At 39.5% G+C, this 21,948-nt stretch overlaps 1 protein-coding gene across 1 annotated transcript in view; it reads right to left on the reverse strand.

The window, feature by feature from the left end:
• nbeal1 (neurobeachin-like 1) overlaps positions 1 to 19,746 on the reverse strand; it is a 203,981-nt gene extending 184,235 nt beyond the window's left edge. The window contains exons 1-3 of the mRNA XM_066665227.1: positions 19,451 to 19,746; positions 17,798 to 18,154; positions 4,454 to 4,545 (exon numbers count right to left, since the gene is read on the reverse strand). Of these exons, the coding sequence (XP_066521324.1) occupies positions 4,454 to 4,545; positions 17,798 to 17,848 (143 nt within the window). The 5' untranslated portion in view covers positions 17,849 to 18,154; positions 19,451 to 19,746. The remainder of the gene's footprint in view (positions 1 to 4,453; positions 4,546 to 17,797; positions 18,155 to 19,450) is intronic.
• Positions 19,747 to 21,948: the final 2,202 nt, after the last annotated feature.

Genomic DNA, 21,948 nt, shown 5'->3' on the forward strand with positions numbered 1-21,948 from the left:
TAGGGAAAGCTGCCAGACAGACCTGGTAAGCCCAAACATAGTGAGGGTGTACTGGGAAAGGCTGGCAGAGACCACTCTCACATGTTCTGGAGAAGGAAGGGGACATGGAGTCTGAAAGGACTGTGTTCTGTTGTGGAAGCAGCTGCATATAGCTGTGGTAAAATTCTTGTCGGTGCCTGCTATGGTGGCAACCCAAGAACCCATTGGTGGACATTGGGGTGAGGGAAGCTATCAAGTGGAAGAAGGAGGCTTTTCAGACTTGGCTGGCTCTGGAAATTACAATTCTGTAGATGGGTACCGGCAAGTGAAAAAGGATGCAGCTGTGGCAGAAGCAAAATCCAGAGTGTGGGAGGAGTTTGGAGAGGCCATGGAGAACGCCTTCCGAGAAGCCTCAAAGAAGTTCTGGTAAACACTCCGACAGCTCAGGAGGGGAAGGGGGGGGACACTATGCAAGCTGTGGTGAAACTCTGAACTTGACTGTGCATATTGTCGGGTGTTTGAAGGAGCACTTTGAGGAACTCCTTAACCCAGGAGACATGCCTCCTGGACAGAAGGCAGGGCCAGAAGTGTCTGGGGTGTCAGATTCCATTTCCTTGGCTGAAGTTACTCAGGTGGTTAAAAAGCTATGCAGTGGCAAAGTTCCTGGAGTTGATGAGATTCACCTGGAGTTACTGAAGGCCCTAGATACTGTGAGGCTGTCTTAGCTAAGGCTTCCATTGAGGGGCTCAGGAGCTGACATATTTGCGGATGAAGTTGTTCTTCTGGCTTCCTCGCATGAAGGACTCCAGCGTTCACTTGAACAGTTTGCACTGTGTGAATCAGTCGGTATGTGGATGAGCACCTGCAAGTCTGAGGCCATGGTTATCTCCTGGAAACAGGTGACATTTTCCCTTAGGTATGGAGTGAGAATCTACACCAAGTAAAGAAGTTCAAGTATCTCAGGATCTTGTTCACGAGTGATGGGAAGAGGGATCGTGAGGTTGACTGTAGATTAGGTGAAGCGTCTGCAGTAATGCTATCACTATACCGGACCACCGTGGTGGAGAGGGTGCTGAGCCATAAATAAAATTCTCAATTTAACAGTCAATCTACATACCCACTCTCATATGGTCATGAACTCTGTGTAATAACGGAAAGAATGAGATCACGGATAAAAGTGGCTGAAATGAGTTTCTCCGACAAGTTGCTGGGCAAACTCTCCATGACCGTGTGAGGAGCTCACTTATTAGAGAGGAGCTTGGAGTCGCTGCCCCTTCACATTGAGAGAAGTCATCTGAGGTAGTTCGGGCATCTGATAAAGATGCCTCCTGCACACCTCCCACTGGAGGTATATCAGGCACATCCAATGGGAAGGAGGTACTGGGGTAGACCTAGGACAACCTGGGGGGTTTATATCTTTCATTATTTTTAATATGTATTTATATTTTCTCATCTTAATTCTAAGAAATTTGTTTGCATGTACTCTGAAACCTCCTCTGGGACTTAGCCAGACACAGGTGACATTTGCTGTCCATTCTCTCAGCTCCACTGACCAAACAGGAGCATTTTTTAAATTGTAGTTCTACAATTACAGACTGTAGTCCACTTGTTGCTCTACATGCTTTATTTGGCCAGATTCAGCCTGTTCTTCAAGGACCATGGCAGAGCAGGTATGATTTGAGTGGTGAAGTTGCAGCGACAATGACAATGGTGTGTTATTGTGTGTTGTGATGGTATGAGTGGATCAGACACAGCAGTGCTGCTGTTATGGTTGATCAGTATGTTGTGTGTTAGTAAATGTATCCTACTATGGATTTGACAACCCAAGAATCTGTGTAAACTGTTATCTAGACTGTATAATAACTAAATAAATCATAACCATGAATATTTTGCACACTTCACTAACATTACATTTTTTTTTAACTTGCATGGAGAGAATCTGCTTGGAGAGAATCACCTTTCATACAGTAGACTTATGAGCATCTGCTATATCTACAAATCATTTAGCAATTAATTATGTTTTAATCAAAGATTAAATTTTTAATGCTAAAATTTCAGTTTATCTGCAGCTGTGTAATGGAAAGCAGGATTAAACAAATAATGAATACATACATTTTCAGTGCATTTTATTCATTTTGTATTATGAAACTTATCAAGAAAACAATGCCACAAAATACTGCTGTCAGCAGCAGCATTAAATAATTTACATTTTATTCACATTTTGCCAGTGAAACCATAAAGTCTGAAGTTTTGCTGTACCTAATAACCTATTTCAGGGTTATTTCATGTGATGAATATGACTCCAGAAGTGGAGGAAGAGGAAAAAGAGGCTAAAACAAGAGACTGATGTCTCACTAGAAGCATAGAGCACCAGTCATTTGACCACAGCAACCTGCACATATGATTAATAATCTTAATAATAATAATCTTGACATTGGAACTCCACAAAGGATGAGAGAAACACAGGTGTTTACTCTCAACTCACTTTATAACTCCCTATGTAGTGCACTGTTCATGAAACTACTGAATCTAGAACGTAATAGTGGATTATATATAGTGTTGGGGAGTAACAGAATACATGTTACAGCATTACGTATTTAGAATACAAAATACAAGTAAATGTATATATATTTACAATGAAAAAAAGGCTGTATAAATCTTATAGTGAGCAAAGTTATTTAGAGCTTTGTAAGTGAGAAGGAGTATTCTGAATTGAATCCTGTGCTTTATGGGAAGATGTTGGAATACAGGCATGATGTGTTGCGAGTGCGAGTGAGAAGAAGGGCAGCAGAGTTCTAAACAATCTTAAGTCTGTGGACAGAGGAAGAGCTGGTGCCAAAAAAAAGAGGGGTGCAGTAGTCCAAGCAGGTGGAGATGAAGGCATGAATAAGGATTTCAGTGGCAGATTCATCCAGATTTCAAAATGGTCAACAAGTGGGTTTTTAATGGATGTAGTATTAAAATACATCTGGATGTCATATGCATAGCTGTGAAAGTCAAGATTAAAATGCCACAAGATATGCCCAAGGGAAAGCAGAAAAAAATGAAAGCGACTGATCCTTGAGGAAACCCTTGAGTAGCAGGAGAAGTGTAAGAAGTATGACCAGAAAGGGTATGAACTGTTTTCTGTCATTTAGATAAGATGTGAATCAGTTCAGGGCAGAAACATCAATGCCCAGCTCCCGCTGTCTGAACAGAAGGAAGAACAATAACATAGTTAAGTTCTTCCAAATTGTATTTTTGGGGTTGAGATAAAAACTCCAGGAAAGCACCAGGAAAGAGTATGAGAGTTAATTATATGATGTAAGACATATGTTAGCATAAATGAAATATAAAATAGATTCTGAACTACTGAAAAGTAGAAATGCAGTGTTAAAACTGCTAAATACAATTACTAATATGTCATTACGCACTGTAAATCCATCCATCCATTATCTGTAACCGCTTATCCAATTTAGGGTCGCGGGGGGTCCAGAGCCTACCTGGAATCATCGGGCGCAAGGCGGGAATACACCCTGGAGGGGACGCCAGTCCTTCACAGGGCAACACAGACACACACACATTCACTCACACACTTGGACACTTTCGAGTCGCCAATCCACCTGCAACGTGTGTTTTTGGACTGTGGGAGGAAACCGGAGCACCCAGAGGAAACCCACGCGGACACGGGGAGAACACACCAACTCCTCACAGACAGTCACCCGGAGCAAATCGAGGGAATCGAACCCACAACCTCCAGGTTCCTGGAGCTGTGTGACTGCGACACTACCTGCTGCGCCACCGTGCCGCCCCGCACTGTAAATAATTGTAAATAATTATAGGAAATTTTGGCCAAATTTGATAAATGATTATTTTACAGATTTGGATAAATATATATATATATAAATTAATTCAGTTGAATCACAATATTTATTTTGATGCTTCAAATATTTTTCAATACTCATTCTCAATACACTGTGCAAATCACGACCTTGATAAATTAATTAAACTTTAATCTGAAAGTCATGAGGCTCACTTCTTATGATGAGTAACAATACACCCACTACACACAAGAACAAGGTGTTTGATATAGGTTTCTTGCTGCAGAAAAAAAAATGCTATTACATTTATGCACAGACCCACACACCCTGGGCCTAATTGTTCATAAATATCCGGATTCATAAAAATTTTACTAGGTATTAACAAAATGTACCTCTTTCTTCTGAAAACACATTAAGTGTGCATAATGTCTGACAAAAACTGAAAGTGACAATTTTACATGACAGCACCAAAAAAAAAACAATTAAAAATAAATGAAAATGTAGTATAATAAATAAATAAAATGTAAATGAACATACACACATTCTACCCATAACTCCAGGGAAGTGTACTTTAGGTAAGGCATCTTTAGTCATAAATTACTTGTAGGTGTCTTAAAGAAGATTTCATAAAAGAGGCCCACTGTCTCTGTTTGTGTAGGAACAGACTACACTACCTGCTCAGTGGTTTCTCAAAATCCACATCCAGGCATCGGTCATAGGAGCTGATAAAGATCTCCAACCACAGCCGAAGATAATCAGGATCTCTCTGTGAGAGACAAAAAAGTATAAACATATTTTACCATTGTTCAGTTTGACATAACCACATATGATCTTTGAAAGAACACTATATAGAGTGCAGTTCAGTCAAATTATTCAATGTCTATGTTACTACACAATTAGTTCCTACTCAATATTTCTACTCAATTGTTACTGTGTAATAATTGAGTAGGAATGTAGACACTGCTTAGGGGTAATAATAATGCAAAACATTTACATAATTTCATAAATGTTACATTGTGAAATAATGGACATCCACTGTACTATCACATTAGAGAATGGTTTAAAGCTGAAACTCATTACAATAACAATAAATATTAGCTAAATGTTAGAAATTATGGCAAATCCAGTTTAATGTTTTAATGTAAGTTAATATATACCTGCCAGAAAAGCCTTCTGGAACAAAAATTCGTGTTCCAGTCTGATTACTAACGGAATTACACGTGTGTAATTATATGAGAGAGAATATGCTGTTATAACTATAAAGATACACTAGTGTAATTACAAAAGGCAAAACTGAATTTTATGTAATTTTTACTACAGTAGTCCATCTGTAACAGGTACTAATTCAACATTATTGTTGCATGGTCTTCATGTGTAGCTATACAGTTATTAGAGACATGTAATATAACGTGTGACCCAAAATTCTTTTTTTCCTTCTGATTCCTTGGGTCCTGACAAGCCAAAAATGTCTTAGCTAACGCGAAGCTCAACCCAATTCGATTTTGAGCTAATTTGCAAAACCTACTTTTGCGATGTAGTCTGTGGATTTTCACCAGAGCTTGGTGCCAAAAGGTTTGCAGGAGACTGAACCTAAATAATTATCATAAAAAATGTTGGAATTTTGATTAAAGATGGCCACCATATGCAAATTAACCTCTTCAACTTATCGCATGTCTTACTTAAAATCTGTAACTCCTTCATATTTTACTCAAAGGTGTTCAAATTTCAGATTTTATTTATGAACGTGACTTTGAGGTAGCATGCCAAAGACAACACAATACGAGCAAAATTGTGACCATTGTCAGATTTCAGCAGCTGTTTGACAACCTTAACAAGGTCCAATCATTATGAGACTTGAATAGTATGTCCCTGGGGGCAATTCCTAAGTACATAAAAATGTTCTTAATAATAGCCACTAGGGGGCACAATGATAGGAAAACATATCTCAGCGAAAATGAAGTGTATCGATAAGGAAATTGATTCTCTGTATACACTGCATAGGGCCTCAACTTTATAATCGCAAATATTGTCAAAAAATGCATCAGATTTTCTCAATAACCAGTTGTTTGAAAATGAAGATTTTCAAACTAGTCCCTGGAATTTTATTCAATTCCCACACAACTGGCCTTGTTGGAATCTGTAGAGTCAATAAGTAAATAATTATCCAAATAAAAAATAATAAAAATATTTTGGACACACTGTTGCCGCAATATATCAATGAATCAAAGTGGGCAGAGCTTTATACATTCTTTCAGCTGTAACCCAAAGAAATAAAACCCAATCAAGACCAAACTTAACAGACTTCTGTAGTTACTTTGAAGGAGAATGTCCAATATGACTAAAATCCACAAAAACAAGGCTCCACAATTGGACAGTACCTGGTCATATAGGGTTTTTTGTGTTATAGCGCCATCTAGGAATGCAGTGGCACCACAATTTAATCATGTCATCTGATCCTCATATTGATCAGCTGTGTGAAGTTGTGAAATTATAGTACACTATACTAATAAATTATTGCGGTCTAAAACCAGGTGTTTCAGTTTCATTGTCCAACCCATGTATATCAAGTGTTTATTTCTTTTAATATGATGATTATAACTGACAACTATTTAAAACCCCAAATTCAGTATCTCAGCTAATTTGAATATTACTTAAGACCAATACAAAATAAGGATTTTTAGAAATCTGGCAAAAAAAAGAAAGGAATTTGACTTTACATCACACAATTAAGTTGAATATTGGTATGCCCTTGGACACACATTACCTGACACTGTCATACTGAGAATGTCACAAAGTGGCTAATTTGTGCAAGCTCACATTGAAAGCAGGGCCAGTGGAAAAAAGACAGTTACATCACAAAACGTTCAAATAATTCATGTTACGTGGTTTTGGCAGATTTTAACTTTGGACTTTGTGATTTCCTCAAAATATAGCAAGTAGTCCTTCATAATGTAACCCAACACCTGGATGGAATGTTTTCTGTACTTGTGCTACAAAAAAAATAAAAAAAATAAAAAAAATCCATGGTATATGGAAGTTGGGGTATTTTCCATTGGACTTGTGTGAGATCAGGGCTGCACTAAACACACCTTACCTGATGCTGTCATACTGAGAATGTCACAACCTGCTTAATTTATGTGAGCTCACACTGAAAGCAGGGCAGTGAAAAAAAGACATATACATCACAAAACTGTTAAATAATTAATGTAAAGTGGTTTTGTCTATCGTCTGTGATTCCCACATATTTTTCCCTTCAGTCCTTCATAACGTAACCCAATGCCTGGATGAATATTTTCTGTACTTTACTCTGTGCTATACCTTTCTATTACAAAAATATAAAGATAAAAAATTTTCATAGTATATGGAAGTGTGAGATCAGGGTGCCATTAAACAATGCATTTAAAGATTTCTTTGAAATATTTGTAGAATTGATTTTACATTATTAGTTATTCAAATCGTTTGTGTGTTCTCAAGTTCTTATCTGAATACATTAAGACCAGGTTTGTACAGGGTGTAATGTAAGTTTTGGTTTACTACTGCTTGTCTGAAACAATAGCTTTGTGCTTAAACTAAAGACCCAAAATGTGCACCTGAAATATTTCTTTTTGCCCTTTTTTCACATTTTCTTTTGTTTATGTTTCAGTTTGAAAACCTCAGCTTTTGAAACAAACACACATGTTTATCTGTAAGAATAGTTTAAACCTATGACACTGTCTGGCAAGGTGAAATGGGAAAACTGAATAAGAAACTATAACTTCTCACTTTTACACAGAGAAATGTTTGTGTAAAAAAATGCTTTGTAAATGCCCTGAATGACAAATGAACAACACAGAGCAAATATACAAGTTTAATTTAGTGACACTTTTAAATAAAATGATTGTGGGGAACTGCAGTACTCTCTGATTTGTTTTTTAAGGTGGAAAGTTATATGAGGAGGAAAAATTCAATTTGTATGTGGCTGATGTTTCAATTGTATGTGTTAATCACTGGTAAATTACCACAGAAACATATTTGTAAATGAAAGTTTTTGTAGCATGCACTTAGCAATCACTTGAATTTAGAGCAATTTGGCTCAAAATCTATGGCATGTTTCTGCCATGAGTAGAGTGAAAGAGGCAGCCCTCCCATGTCTGACATTTTTTTCATTCCTTTCCTGACACTGGGGCTTCATAATAAACTTTAGACCGGTTTCCAGTACACAGGCAGAAGAATAAGCAAATAGTAAGGGAACATCTTAAGAATTTTATAAAAAAAAAAAGGTTCTTTGATTAAAATCGTGAATATCACCTTTAAGGTGGAATGGGAAATCTAAATAAGAAACTGGTGAATAAGATGCTAACTTCCAAAGTTATAAGATGCTAAGACTAGAAGCACCATTGTGAGCACCTACCACAAGCACTACGCTGCTGTTACCTCTGAGATGCACAGCTCAGTGGTCAATTGACTGCCTATTCCTTACAGTGGGAAACATTTACTGGGGGGGGGGGTTATAAAACATTATAAACATAAGACTAAGCACTAAACAGACTAAAACCCATCAGTTTAGCTTTAACAATAAGCTCAGTTAAATTTAAATTTTAACTACAGCTTTTCACATATTAATCTTTAAAGTACTTTTTCCTGTCTTTTTTAAAGCAGAGAGATAATTAACAGGTAAATGTTTAAGTCTCTTTTTAAGTCTATGAAACAAGCACAGATCCTTTTTTTTTTTTGTTTGAAATCCTCAGCTCTTGCAATGAAAACACATGTTTATTTGTAAGAATATTTTAAACCTGTAACTGTCTGGCACCCTCTATTTAAAATAAAGTTGTGACAAAATTTCTTTTTTAAGAAATGTTTTTCTTTTATTTAATTAAATTTTATTTAATTTAATATTTTATTGCAACTATCCTCAAATATCTGTGACATTTGACCTTGGCGCCATGCATTAGAAACGGAGATATGTTAAACTGAATGCAAACAGCCACAATTACTGTTAACCAAAGTCAGATGTTTCCTTCAAAGTAGCCTGTATAGCTATCATTCAATGGCATTCAGTAAATCTCTTATTTCAAAACCCTTATTATCACTTTCCACAAATTTTATACATTCTCTGAGACATCAGAGGGTCAGATCAGTAGGTTTACCAGGTCAACCTGGTGTGGCTCAGCTGATTTGCTTTTTCACTAGCCAAATTCCAAGAACCAGGTACTTTTTTAGACCCTGCTCGCTTACCAACCAACCAAGCCAAGCAGATACTAAATTGTGAAGTGTAAAACCTGCAGAGTGCTGACTGGCCAGAGACCTGTCAATCACCTGTCAAGCTCCAGCACAAATTGGCTGCTTGTAAAATCTCTGAAGTTACAGCAGCTTTCACTTTTATTTTTATCCGACTCACGACGGCAGCTGGTTTACATCAAGGTGTTTTGAAGCGGTTCAAGCACTCAGCGGCCGACAAAAAGCCAAACATGGCAAAGCCAAACATGCAACAAGGAAAACTGATCTGTGAAAACTGGGATGCCGTGCCATGTTTAGTTCAAAAAACAAAAACATGCAATACTCAAGGGTTTTACTAGTGGAAAAGAGGCTATCTAAAAGAGAGTTGAGCCGAGTCGTGCACTGGAAAAGCACCATAAATGTTCTCCATGTTGAAAATGGCAGCCCAGCATTGATTGTCTTATTGTCTTATTCTTTGTTAGAGGCTATTTTGCTTAATAATGTGTTTTTCCTCAGTGGAGGAATATGTGGATAGTTGTGTTGTCCTGAAGGTTTAGTAATTGAACCCACCATTTTGTACAGAGGAAACGGTTTTGTTGGGGAGGGCCCAAGTTTCCACAGGATGGTGATACAGGCCCTCCTGAAGGTGAAAACAAGACACTGAGAACACCGAAAACAAAGCAGAGTGTGGCTTCTTTCTCTGCTCAGGATGCCTTAGCTCAGCTATACGTTTACATAGAAATTAGTTAATTACATTAATTTTTATGATCTGGGATAGTTCAACTTTTCAGTGATTTGACAATGTTATATGCTAGAAGTTTGTAAAATAAAGATACATTGCAAAATAGTATTAAAACTGATCCCAATGCAGAAACTACAGGAACATAGTCAAATTCAAACTTATATATAAATATAAAAATCAGAGAAAATCTAAATGTGAAAATTCTAACAAATTCCATAAAGCCATACGAACAATCCTATACATAAAAAGTTCTTCACTGCATAAGAATGGTTTTGATTCCATATAGAACAATATATATTTATGTACATTTTTGTAAATGACATGTGAAATTGTGGAGTGCTTATTTAAAGTTCACATAACCTGCACATAAACCATTAGCTAAAGATAGGTTAAATAATTATTCCCCTGAAATATTCACTAATATGTATTGGTACCACTTTAAAATAAGGCTACTGTGGGAAAGTAGGCTTTGCCACAAGGCTGAGTAGAAGGACAAGAGACTGAGTTTGCCAATTACAGACAACTTCACACTTCACACTCATCTTATAGTTAAGTGTATTTATTTTCTCTTCACTCTAATCCTTTTTATTTCTCCTCTAAAGGTACCACATTAGACCAGCCTATCCTCCCTCTTTTAGTTTACCAAGGACCCTTCTGATTCTATAAATAGGGAAGATTGATGGACCACATTTCCTTTAGAAACCCTACCTGAGAGGAAGGAAACAACAGGAATGTATTTTAAATATTAGCAGATGTACTGTCCTATACAGGTTTAGTGATGAGGCGGGCCTTAACCTCATCAAAGCTACACTTATAAAAGCTTATAAATGGTTTAAATTCCTTTTTAATTACATGGTTATTAATTAAGTTGTAAACACCTTAAAATTATAATTTGTTACACAGAGATAGGAAGTGCGACAGTGACCTCTTTTTTGTCTAATACAGAAAAAAAAAAGTTACTGAAAATATCAAGATGAAGAATAAGCTCAGACCTGAGAATTAATTTAGTTATTTCACATGTTAAGGTACACCACATTATCATTAATGTATAAAAATACACTCTGTTGGTGATTAATTAAATGTTTAAACTTGTTAACAAATATGTGTTTAATAAGGTTCATTCTGACTGATGGAGAAGACAAAGTATGGACAGTATCTGGTAAGATCTGAGGTTTAATTGTAGATGGATGTGGGTTCACTATTATACACCAAGTCACCTTTTCTGTCTGACTTATAATTAATTATTAATTACTAATAATGCATTAAAACATAATTATTAGGAAAAATGTAAACAATGTGAAACTTTATAAGTGTAGTCTCATTCTAAAGTGTTACCATCACTAAAATCACTTTTGAACAAGTAACGTTCAAACACAGGTAATGGAAGCTTACATTGCTAATCAATATGATGCCACTGCATACCTGAATTACCATGCACTTGCCTCTATCTATGCAAAGATTGATTCATGCCATTTCTGATTCTGTATGTCTATATACTGATATCTGTCCCATGGGCCCACCACCTGTGGGAGAGGTAGGTAATCCGGGTCTGGTGCATTGTGGATTGGGTGGCAGCCCGGGTCAGGGGCCCTGGCGTTCTGATCCTCGGTTACTGAAAACTGGCTTTTGGAACATGGAATGTAACCTCTCTGGTGGGAAAAGGGCCTGAGCTGGTGTGCATGGTTGAGAGGTACCGGCTAGATATAGTTGGGCTCACCTCGACACACAGTATGGGCTCTGGAACTAATCTCCTTGAGAGGGGCTTTATGCTCTTTCACTCTGGATTTGCCCAGGGTGAGAGGCATAAGGCAGGAGTGGGCTTACTCATAGCCCCCCGGCTTAGCGCCTGTACGTTGGGGTTTACCCCAGTGGACAAGAGGGTAATTTCCCTGCGCCTTCAGGTTGGGGAAAGAGCTCTGACAGTTGTTTGTGCTTATGCACTGAACAGCAGTTCAGAGTACCATGCCTTCTTGGGGACACTAGAGGGGGTGCTGGAGAACACTCATTCTGGGGACTCCATTGTTCTGCTGGGGGACTTCAACGCTCACGTGGGTAATGACAGTGAGACATGGAGGGGTGTGATTGGGAGGAACGGCCCCGCTGATCTGAACCCGAGTGGTGTTTAGTTATTGGATTTCTGTGCCTGTAACAGTTTGGCCATTACGAACACCATGTTCGAGCATAAGGGTGTCCCACAAGTACACCTGGCATCAGAATACCCTAGGCCGCATTTCGATAATCAACTTTATAGTCGTATCATCAGACCTGCGGTAATATGTTCTGGACACTTCGGTGAAGAGAGGTGCTGAGCTGTCAACTGATCACCACCTGGTGGTGAGTTGGATCAGATGGCGGGGGAGGATGCCGGACAGACCTGGCAGGCCCAAACGTGCTGAGGGTTTGCTGGGAACGTTTGGCAGAGGAACCTGTCAGAAATATCTTCAACTCCCACATCCGGCAGAGATTCAACTGCATCCCGGGGGAGGCTGGTGACATTGAGTCCGAGTGGGCCATGTTCCGGACCTCCATTGTTGAGGTGGCTGAACGGAGCTGTGGCTGCAAGGTTGTCGGTGCCTGTCGGGGTGGCAATCCCCGCACTCTGTGGTGGACACCCTGGGTGAGGGGGGCTGTCAAGCTGAAGAAAGTGTCCTATCGAGCCTGGAGCCAGGGGACTCCGGAGGCAGCTGACAGGTACCTAGGAGCCAAGCAGCTCGCGGCTTCAGCTGTCGCTGAGGCAAAAATTCGGGTGTGGGAGGAGTTCAGTGAGATCATGGAAAACGTTTTTCGGTCGGCTCTGAGCGGTTTCTGGCAAACCATAAGGCGACTCAGGAGGGGAAAGCGATTTTCCACCAACACTGTATATGGTGGGGGTGGGGAACTGTTGACCTTGACTGGAGACGTCATTAGGTGGTGGAAAGAATACTTCGAGGATCTTCTCAATCCCACCAGCACATCTTCCGCAGAGGAAGCAGAGTATGGGGACCCGGGGGGAGTGTGGGGGGGGGGGGGGTAGAGAAACTGCTTGGCGGTAGGTCCCCGGGGGTGGATGAAGTTCGCTCCGGGTTCCTCAAGGCTCTGGATGTTGTGAGGCTGTCCTGGCTGACACGTCTTTGCAACATCGCGTGGACATCGGGGCAGTGCCTCTGGGCTGGCAGACTGGGGTGGTGGTTCCCCTTTTTAGAAAGGGGGATCGGAGGGTGTGTTCCAACTATAGGGGATCACACTCCTCAGCCTCCCCAGTAAGGTCTATGCGGGGGTATTGGAAAAGAGAGTCCAACTGATAGTTGAACCTCGGATCCAGGAGGAACAATGTGGATTCCGCCCTGGTCGTGAAACACAGGACCAGCTCTTTACCCTTGCTAGGATCCTGGAGGGTGCGTGGGAGTTTGCTCAACCAGTCTACACGTGTTTTCTGGATCTGTAGAAGGCATTCGACCGTGTCCCTTGGGGTATTCTGTGGGGGGTGCTCGGGGAGTATGGTACTTTGCTACAAGCCATCCAGTCCCTGTATATACAGAGCAGGAGTCTGGTTCGCATGGCTGGCAGTAAGTCAGACTGCTTTCCAGTCGGAGTTGGACTCCATCAGGGCTGCCCGTTGTCAGCGGTTGTGTTCATAACTTTTATGGACAGAATTTCTCAGCATAGCCAAGTGGCGGAAGGTGTCCGGATTGGTAGTCTCAGGATTCCATATCTGCTTTTTGCGGATGATGTGGTCTTGTTGGCTTCATCAAGCCGGGACCTCTTGCTGGACCAGTTTGCAGCGGTAGGGATGAGGATCAGCACCTCCATGTCCGAATCCATGGTACTCAGTTGGAAAAGGGTGGACTGCTCTCTCCAGGTTGGATGCGAGATCCTGCCTCAAGTGGAGGAGTTTAAATACCTCGGGGTCTCGGAGTGAGGGAAAGATGCAGCGGGAGATTGACAGGCAGATCGGTGCAGCGTCAGCAGTAATGCGGGCTCTGTACCGGTCCATTGTGGTGAAGAGAGAACTGAGCAGAAAAGCAAAGCTCTCGATTTACCGTTCAATCTACATCCCAACCCTCACCTATGGTCACGAGCTTTGGGTAGTGACCGAAAGAACGAGATCGCTTGTACAAGCGGCTGAAATGAGTTTTCTCCGCAGGGTGTCTGGACTCTCCCTTAGAGACAGGGTTAGGAGCTCAGATATCCGGGAGAGACTCGGAGTGGAGCTGCTGCTCCTCCACGTCGAGAGGAGCCAGTTGAGGTGGTTCGGGCATCTACTTCGGATGCCTCCTGGATGCCTTCCTGGTGAGGTGTTCCGGGCTTGGCCCCGGGGCAGACCAAGAACACGCTGGAGAGACTACATTTCTCGACTGGCCTGGGAATGCCTGGGTATACCCCCAGAGGAGCTGGAGGCAGTGGCTGGGGAGAGGGAGGTCTGGGTTTCTTTGCTCTGACTGCTTCCCCCGCGACCCGGACCTGGATAAACGGTGGATAATGGATGGATATATACTGATATCTACAAAAATGAACAAAAGTACAGCACAATAAATTCATCTTGACACCTCTCTTTTAACATATTTTTGTTGTAAAATATTTTTTAATGCTATACATGACCAAAATTCCTTCTGGAGTTATGAATGTCCATTTGATTTTTGGCCAAATGCCAGATACCAAGTATATCTGGATTTCTAGATCATGCATCACATCACTTAATTTAAGTAAAGCTGAATAATCAGTAGATTTTTGTTAACAATTTTCTTGTTTCCATCCTTAAAAATCTCTGAAATGTGCCTCGAGGCCTCACTCCAGAACCATGAAATTATACCTTTATTAAAGTATTTATGCATAAGAAAAAAAGTCCTCTGGCAGCACAAACCCACAAACACAAATCTGAAGACTACGAGCTGGAGGATAATCATTTTTGGGCCTGTAGCTGATTGACTATGAGGAACAACAAACTACACCAATGCTAATATTTACAGGTGCTTCTTATAAATTAGAACATCAACAAAAAGTTATTATTTCTGTAATTTAATTTTAAGAAATTAACACATTATATAGATTCATTATCAACAGAATGATCTATTTCAAGCATTTATTTTAATGTTGATGATTATGGCTTACAGGTATTGAAAACACAAAAGTAATTTTTTCTCTCTTGCTCTCGTGGGAGGCGGTCGCAATTTTCTCCTTATCGCTCCTTATCTTTCTTGCTTAGCTTCTCTGGTCTTGTCTTGTCTACCCTCAGAGTCTCTCTTAACACCACTCTTCGAATTAGAGACGGAATTGATCAACTTGTCTCTCAATGCTATTGACACCATCTTCTCAAGGAGAAGCTTGGGCACATGAGAGCCCACCTGCCCTGATGGAACGACGCCGGCTGGATATGCCATGGATGGATGGGAGAGGTGGCGTGTGGTATGTCTGGCGCCTCTTTCCATTGAGGACATTGAAGATGTATTCTTATTTGGATTTATGATCGTGGGCTTTCTGCTGGGCAGAGCCGTTGGCGCACAGACTGGGACTGTGAGTAGAAGCTTGGATTCCATCAAGGAGCAACTAACGGCTTTGAACTCCAAGATTGAACGTTTGGAAGACCAAAAATGGAACTTTGAATCAGAGGGACTATTAGCTCAAAATTCAGCTCAGGTCTCTGATTCTAACAAGCTGAATTTATCTGTTTGGGCTGCCCCAGCTATCAGCAGCCTTGGAGCTGCTGATAGTCAACTTCACCGGAGGAATGGTTGCTATAGAGATCTGCTGCACCCCTCCCCTGTCTGAACTGCGGGCTCAAGGACACGTGACTGCTACTACATTCTTGGACATTTTCATGAACTGAACCTGCCCCCCACCCCTTTCCCCCCTTGAACACGCCTCCTACTGCTTTTGTCCATGTCATTGAAACAATCTGTGTGTATTGCTTGTGCTAAAGGTGTTGTTTTTTTTCAAGATCACACACTGTGCTTCCTTAAGGCACAGTGTGTGACTTTCTTTTTTTTTTACCACCACTTCCCTGTTGTAATCCTGCTGTTTTTTCTAACTAAGATGGCGCGGGTACCTGCTGCCGTTGCGTCAGTTTCGCACACCTAAACCCTGTTGGGTGAGTGGACAGACGGAAAATCATTTCGCTGCAGTACTGTACTTGTATAATTTTGTATGTGACAAATAAATTGAATCTGAATCATCTCAGAAATTTAAAAAATTATATAAAATTTATTTTAAAAATTATTTTCAATACAGAAATGTTAGCCTACTCAAAAGTATGTATAGTATATGCACTCAAAACTTGTTTGGGGCTTTGCATGAATTACTGCATTAATGTGGTGTGGCATGGAGCTGATCAGCCTGTGGCACTGCTGAGGTGTTATGGAAGCCCAGGTTGCTTTGATAGCAGCCTTCAGCTCGTCTGCATTGTTGGGTCTGGTGCCTCTCATCTTCCTCTTGACAATAGTAGAGGCGGGTTTGCTAGCCAACCAAGCACAGTGATGCTGTGGTTATTAAACCAGGTATTGATACATTTGGAAGTATGGACAGGTGCCAAGTCCTGCTGGAAAATGAAATTCGCATCTCCAAAAATCTTGTCTGCAAAGGGAAGCATTAAGTGCTCTGAAATGTCCTGGTAGACAGCTGCGCTGACATTGGACTTGATATAACACAGTGGACCGACACCAGTAGGCTCCCCAAACCATCACCAAATGGATTGGATTATGAGCCTCTCCACTCTTCCTCCAGACTCTGGGATCTTGATTTCCAAATGAAATGCAAAGCTTACTTTCATCTGAAAACAAGACTTTGGACCACTGGGCAATAGTTCAGTCCTTTTTTTGCTTTTCCCAGGTAAGACACTTTTAGCGTTGCCTCTGGGGCTTCAGTGGCTTGACACAAGGAATGTGACAGTTGTAGCCCATGTCCTGGACACATCTGTGTGTGGTGGCTCTTGAAGCACTGACTCCACATCTTGTGAATCTAACTCAATTTTATTATTTTTTTTAATGGACTTTTCTTGACAATCTTTTCAAGGCTGATTTCAAGGGAATCATTTACACAAGAAATTTTACAATCAGTTGCCTAATCATTACTGGAATGGGCCACATTTTAAATAAATATATACATCTCTGTATAAATTTCTCACAGATAAAATAGAGCATTATATAATGTATCGAACACTGAGCAAACCACATGCACTCTGGTGTTCTGAATTTAATAAAAGGGATGTCACCTGAATATTTCACCCTCACAATTTTAAAAAACTTTAAAATTCAGGAATTCATGAGTCAAATGTATGAATTACTCCATTAAATAGTTCTAATTTATATAAAACATATATATAATTAAAATATTAAATATTCTATTATTATATTCTATAGATTTTCTTTATTTTTCAAAAAAACATGGTAGTTCTGAATTGTATTTATGGCTTATTTGTCATTTTGTTTAGCTTTATCAATTATGTGTCATCTGAATAATCTTTAATCATACTGCTCATAAGAAGCTTTTTTTTCTCTTTTTTTTGAGGCAAACAGTCCCTAGTTTTACCACATATCTCAGCAAACACGACCTGCAAACCTTGACACCATGCAGTAGACCTGTATATATGTCTGTGTAGACTACAGTGATCGCTTTTGCACTATGTGCGTTTTGTGCCCAGACATGGTTTGTGTCAGTGTAAACACACAACTCACAAAGAAGCTCTCAGTGGACTGATACCCAGTCCAGCTGAACCCTGCCTGGGCTCACCTACTCAAGTGGGCAGGTCACAGAGCACAGACTTGTAAAATGAATTGGACTTTTGTGGTCAAATATGCCCAGGCACATTACAGATAGCCTAGTGAGTATGCACCCTTAGTCCAGCATAGTTTGGTGATGCTCAAACCTGTGCTGTGCTGTTCAAACACACCTGGTAGATAACAATATTAGTTGGGTTAAAAATTAATTAAGTGTGATGGAATCTGGACTACAATGTATCCATATCCTTATACATATCAATCAATGAAATGAACTGGATGTCTCTTGAACACGCAGCTGTGATATCATAAAATAAGAATCATAAAAAGAATCATAAAAACACCAGATGACATCAGAAAAAAAGAGATACAGAAATAGCTGCAAACTGTACCTTATTATAATATAACATCCAAACCTCATACAGTCTCTCGCTGGACGCCATTCTTTATGCAGGCAGTAACAGGCGGTAAATCCCCAGAATTAGTATCTTTGTCTACACATGGCCTGAAGATTTTTTTGACGAAAATAAACTGCAAGATTCCACATCCACAAATTAAAATCCCTAATCCATTGGATATATCCCAGTTTTAATTTCCTTGTTGCAGTTTGTGTGCTTGGTGAATACCACTTGTCCTGCTGGGAGTCAGAATTTGACCTCTGCCAGATGGAAGAATGATGTTTTCTTCTTTCTTTTTGTGCAAGGCTAATATTTTCCTCTTTCTTTTTGTCATTCCATCACTCAGCACACCTATGAGGGGAAAGACTTTTGTTAACAGCATACACACATAGTATAACAAAATTACATTTATTGCACTGTAGCTAATCTGTTCATAAGATTTAAAAAATAAATAAACATTCCATCATACACATTACATACATACATACTCATTATGCACTCAGTGATCCAACAATAAGATATAGCTGGGGCGACTTTAGCTTTGAGTTACTCAAAGATTATATCTAAAAAATTCAGAACACAATAATCTTATTTATATGCTCATAAAAACACATACCCTGCTAGACACTGGTATGGTGGCACACTTGCTTTTCTATTATTCTTAACTTATAACAACATAACTTCATCCTTAAGCACTTAATTTTAAACGTTCTAAACTAACTTTGCATACATCATCTGTGAGTGGGCGGGGGGTGGGGGGCGGGGTGCATTAGCAGCATCTATACAAGGACTGAATATTTTCTTTTACAGTACAGAGCTAACAAATACACAATAGATTAAATTACTTCAATGCCTAGGAATTACACCATTAAGGCCCTAAATATTAACCTATTTATTTTCTAAAGTCAGCATTACCACATCACTGAAATACAAATTCTCTAAATTATAAAAACTTCCAAATTTTCCATTTGTTTTACAGAGGTGAATGTGTTCAGGCAACAGGGCTCAGAGAAGGTGCTTATAATAAATTATTCATGATGTTTCGAGCCTGATGACACCACACATGAACACAAAATACAATTAATAACAATGCATAAAAGTGATAAAGAATTATAAAATAAATTGTTATTAGTATGATTTTTTTTTAGTAGGATTAGATAACATTTGGATTAGGTAGCATTTGGGACAGCCAAAAATGCTCCATTTAGGTGTCACTAACATATTAATATATGTCTACTAACACGAACAACTTTTTGTATATATTCACCATACATGAGTACATGTACAGTGTCAGATAAATGCATTCAGACCAATGTAATGTAACGTGACTTGCTGCCAACTCGTCTTGAGGTACAAGTACACTGTTTAACTGACTCACGCTCAGTTATCTCGCACTAGAGTGCTTTACATGATCATGAAAACTTAATCTTTTAAAGCCCCCAAGGACAAAATGGCTTATGATCAAACGTGGGTGAGGTTGCACTTTTGTTTTTCCCTTTTCTAACCACATACCCTCTTAAAGCCCATTAGTCATGCCTTAAACAATTCACCTTCCGTTTCAGAAAAGCAGATACTGTTAGAGCAGATATGCGCTGCTATTTTAACAAGCATTATAAATGTTATTTCTAACCACTTTGCGAAACTTACCCGCATCAACAGTAGGAGAAAGGAGCTGAGGAATGTCATTGTCTAAAAGAGGTTTCAATAAAATTGTATAACTGAAAACTGGAAACGAGATAAGAGACGGGGTCACCGTGTTCCTTCTTAGCACCAAAGGTTCCCACCGCGCACAGAACCGAGATACAAACAGGCCGAACTCTACTCTTACAACGAAACAACGCTTAGCAGCTCGGCACGGCACCCTCCAAACTCACCTAGCCACGCACACAACTCAAACCGTGACACGGCGCAGGAACGCGGCCTAAACCTGTTTTTCCTCTCCTTTATACACACACACACACACACACACACACACATATATATATATATATATATATATATATATATATATATATATATATATATATGTTGTTTTTTTTTTACGACACTCTCCTACTCCTTTACGGTGCTTATGTGGAACTGCCTGGTCTTCGAGAGGTGGGGATTCGCGTCACCACCGGAATTTATTTAAAATACATGGTCAATGTAGATTTATTTGAAATTGTAAAACTGAATTTTCCCTGAAAATATTTACAATTTTTTAAAACAATTTGTAGTATGTAAGCATTGCTAAAATGACCAAAAAAAAATATTACACAGCTTTCAGTCCACCCAGGATGTAATTCCACAAAACTGGCTGTGTCCGAAATGGCTCCCTATTCACTATATAGGGAATAGTGAATAGGGAGCCATTTCGGACACAAATTAATACTGAACGCCACGTTGATGACAGTCCATCAGCTCCTTCCTTATTGGACGCTCCTCAACTTTGGGCTTGTAACTCAATCCGTGTCCTAAACGGGTCTGGATTGAGTTACAAGCCCAAAGATGAGGACTGTCCTACAGGAATAGAGCAGATGGACTGTCATCAACCTGGCGTTCAGTATTGATTTCGGGATTGTTATTTGGCTAAGAAATCCTGGCTTTTGGACCAGTCAGACAGCCCACAAAGAAAAATATGCAATAACAGTCTGTCATGAAGTCACTGATTTTTAATATATATATATATATATATATATATATATATATATCATATTTGTGATAAATCAATATGACAACAAAAACAAAATGTTTACTTCACAACCAACAGGTTAGCTATGCACACTAGGTTTCCACCACTGACTGATATGAGCTGCGTCTCAATTCAGGGGCTGCATCATTCGACCTACGCGTTTGTAGACCGATTACGTCACAGCAGCGCGACTCGACTGTCCCATTTCAGAAGCTCTTGTATGAAGTAAGATTACTGTCAAAAATAAACGTGTGCATGCTCATATACTTTCGTACATAAATATTTAATTTGTACACCATTTGTGTGTGTGTATGTTTTGTACGAATACGACTTCAAAAATATACGATTATAAAGACTTACGCATACATAACACGAATTGGAAAGTGAGAAAACACTGTCAAAAATACGTCACTGCTCACAGGCGAGATGCACAGAGCAGGAGGCTATGGAACGCCGTTGGTATCTAAACGTGTTGGATTCTCCGTGGTAACACGTAGCGTATAATTTCGTGTTAACACGCTAAGGTATTATGGAACGCCGTTGGTATCTAAACGTGTTGGATTCTCCGTGGTAACACGTAGCGTCGTTCTATAAGGTATTTACGTGTTAACGCGTTATGAAGTTTGTGTATTTCGTGAATCATGATGCCTTACTGCCACCTACTGGTGTATGGCGTTATTGCTGAAACAACATAAAGCCTTAACTTACCAAATAACTGAAAAATTCCAGTGTTTAATGTTCTGAACAATGTTTTTATGAGATTTTGTATAAACATTATACATATATAAATACGTTTAAAAGCGCACACACATTCACATTATATATATATATAAACCTCTCACTTCAACCACCACTGAATGTACTGCTGAAAAAAGACCTTTTTTCAGATTTTTTTGTTCAGTTTCATTTTGAAGGGGATTCAACCTCTCTTAATGTATATATAGAAGTAGATACACATAATTAAATAAAACATGAGTAAATTAATGCATCTTTAAACATGTTATACATGTTTACAGAAAGAGGAGGATCTGGAAAGTTAATTTCACTATGGGTTTGTATTGTACGGAGCCCCTAAAGGGACTTCGAAAAAAAAAGGCTATTGATTTTGCATTCCCTCGCAAACATAATTGCTTTCTCTCGCAAATAGTTTTGCATTCCCTCGCAAACACAATTGCGTTCCCTCGCAAATACATTGCGCTCATTTGCAAATATTTTATGATACACAGTTTTCTTCTTGACTCAGTTAACACATCAGGACACTGCAGTTTCCAGGGAAATTCAGCCACTTGAAACAGAGATTATATATGTATTTATTTATCTCTACTAACACACAGTTTCGTTGCCAGTGCGAATTGTTCATACATCTGCAAGGAACTGCCTAACATCAGAGGAAGTTGTGTTGTCCTGAAAGTGCAAGTCAGAACACCGTAGGTCCGTGTATCTCCATAGTAACAGGTGTATGAGACGTAGGCGG

The sequence above is a fragment of the Hoplias malabaricus genome, chromosome 3 (genome assembly GCF_029633855.1).
Source record: "Hoplias malabaricus isolate fHopMal1 chromosome 3, fHopMal1.hap1, whole genome shotgun sequence".
NCBI classification, from domain to species: Eukaryota; Metazoa; Chordata; class Actinopteri; order Characiformes; family Erythrinidae; genus Hoplias; species Hoplias malabaricus.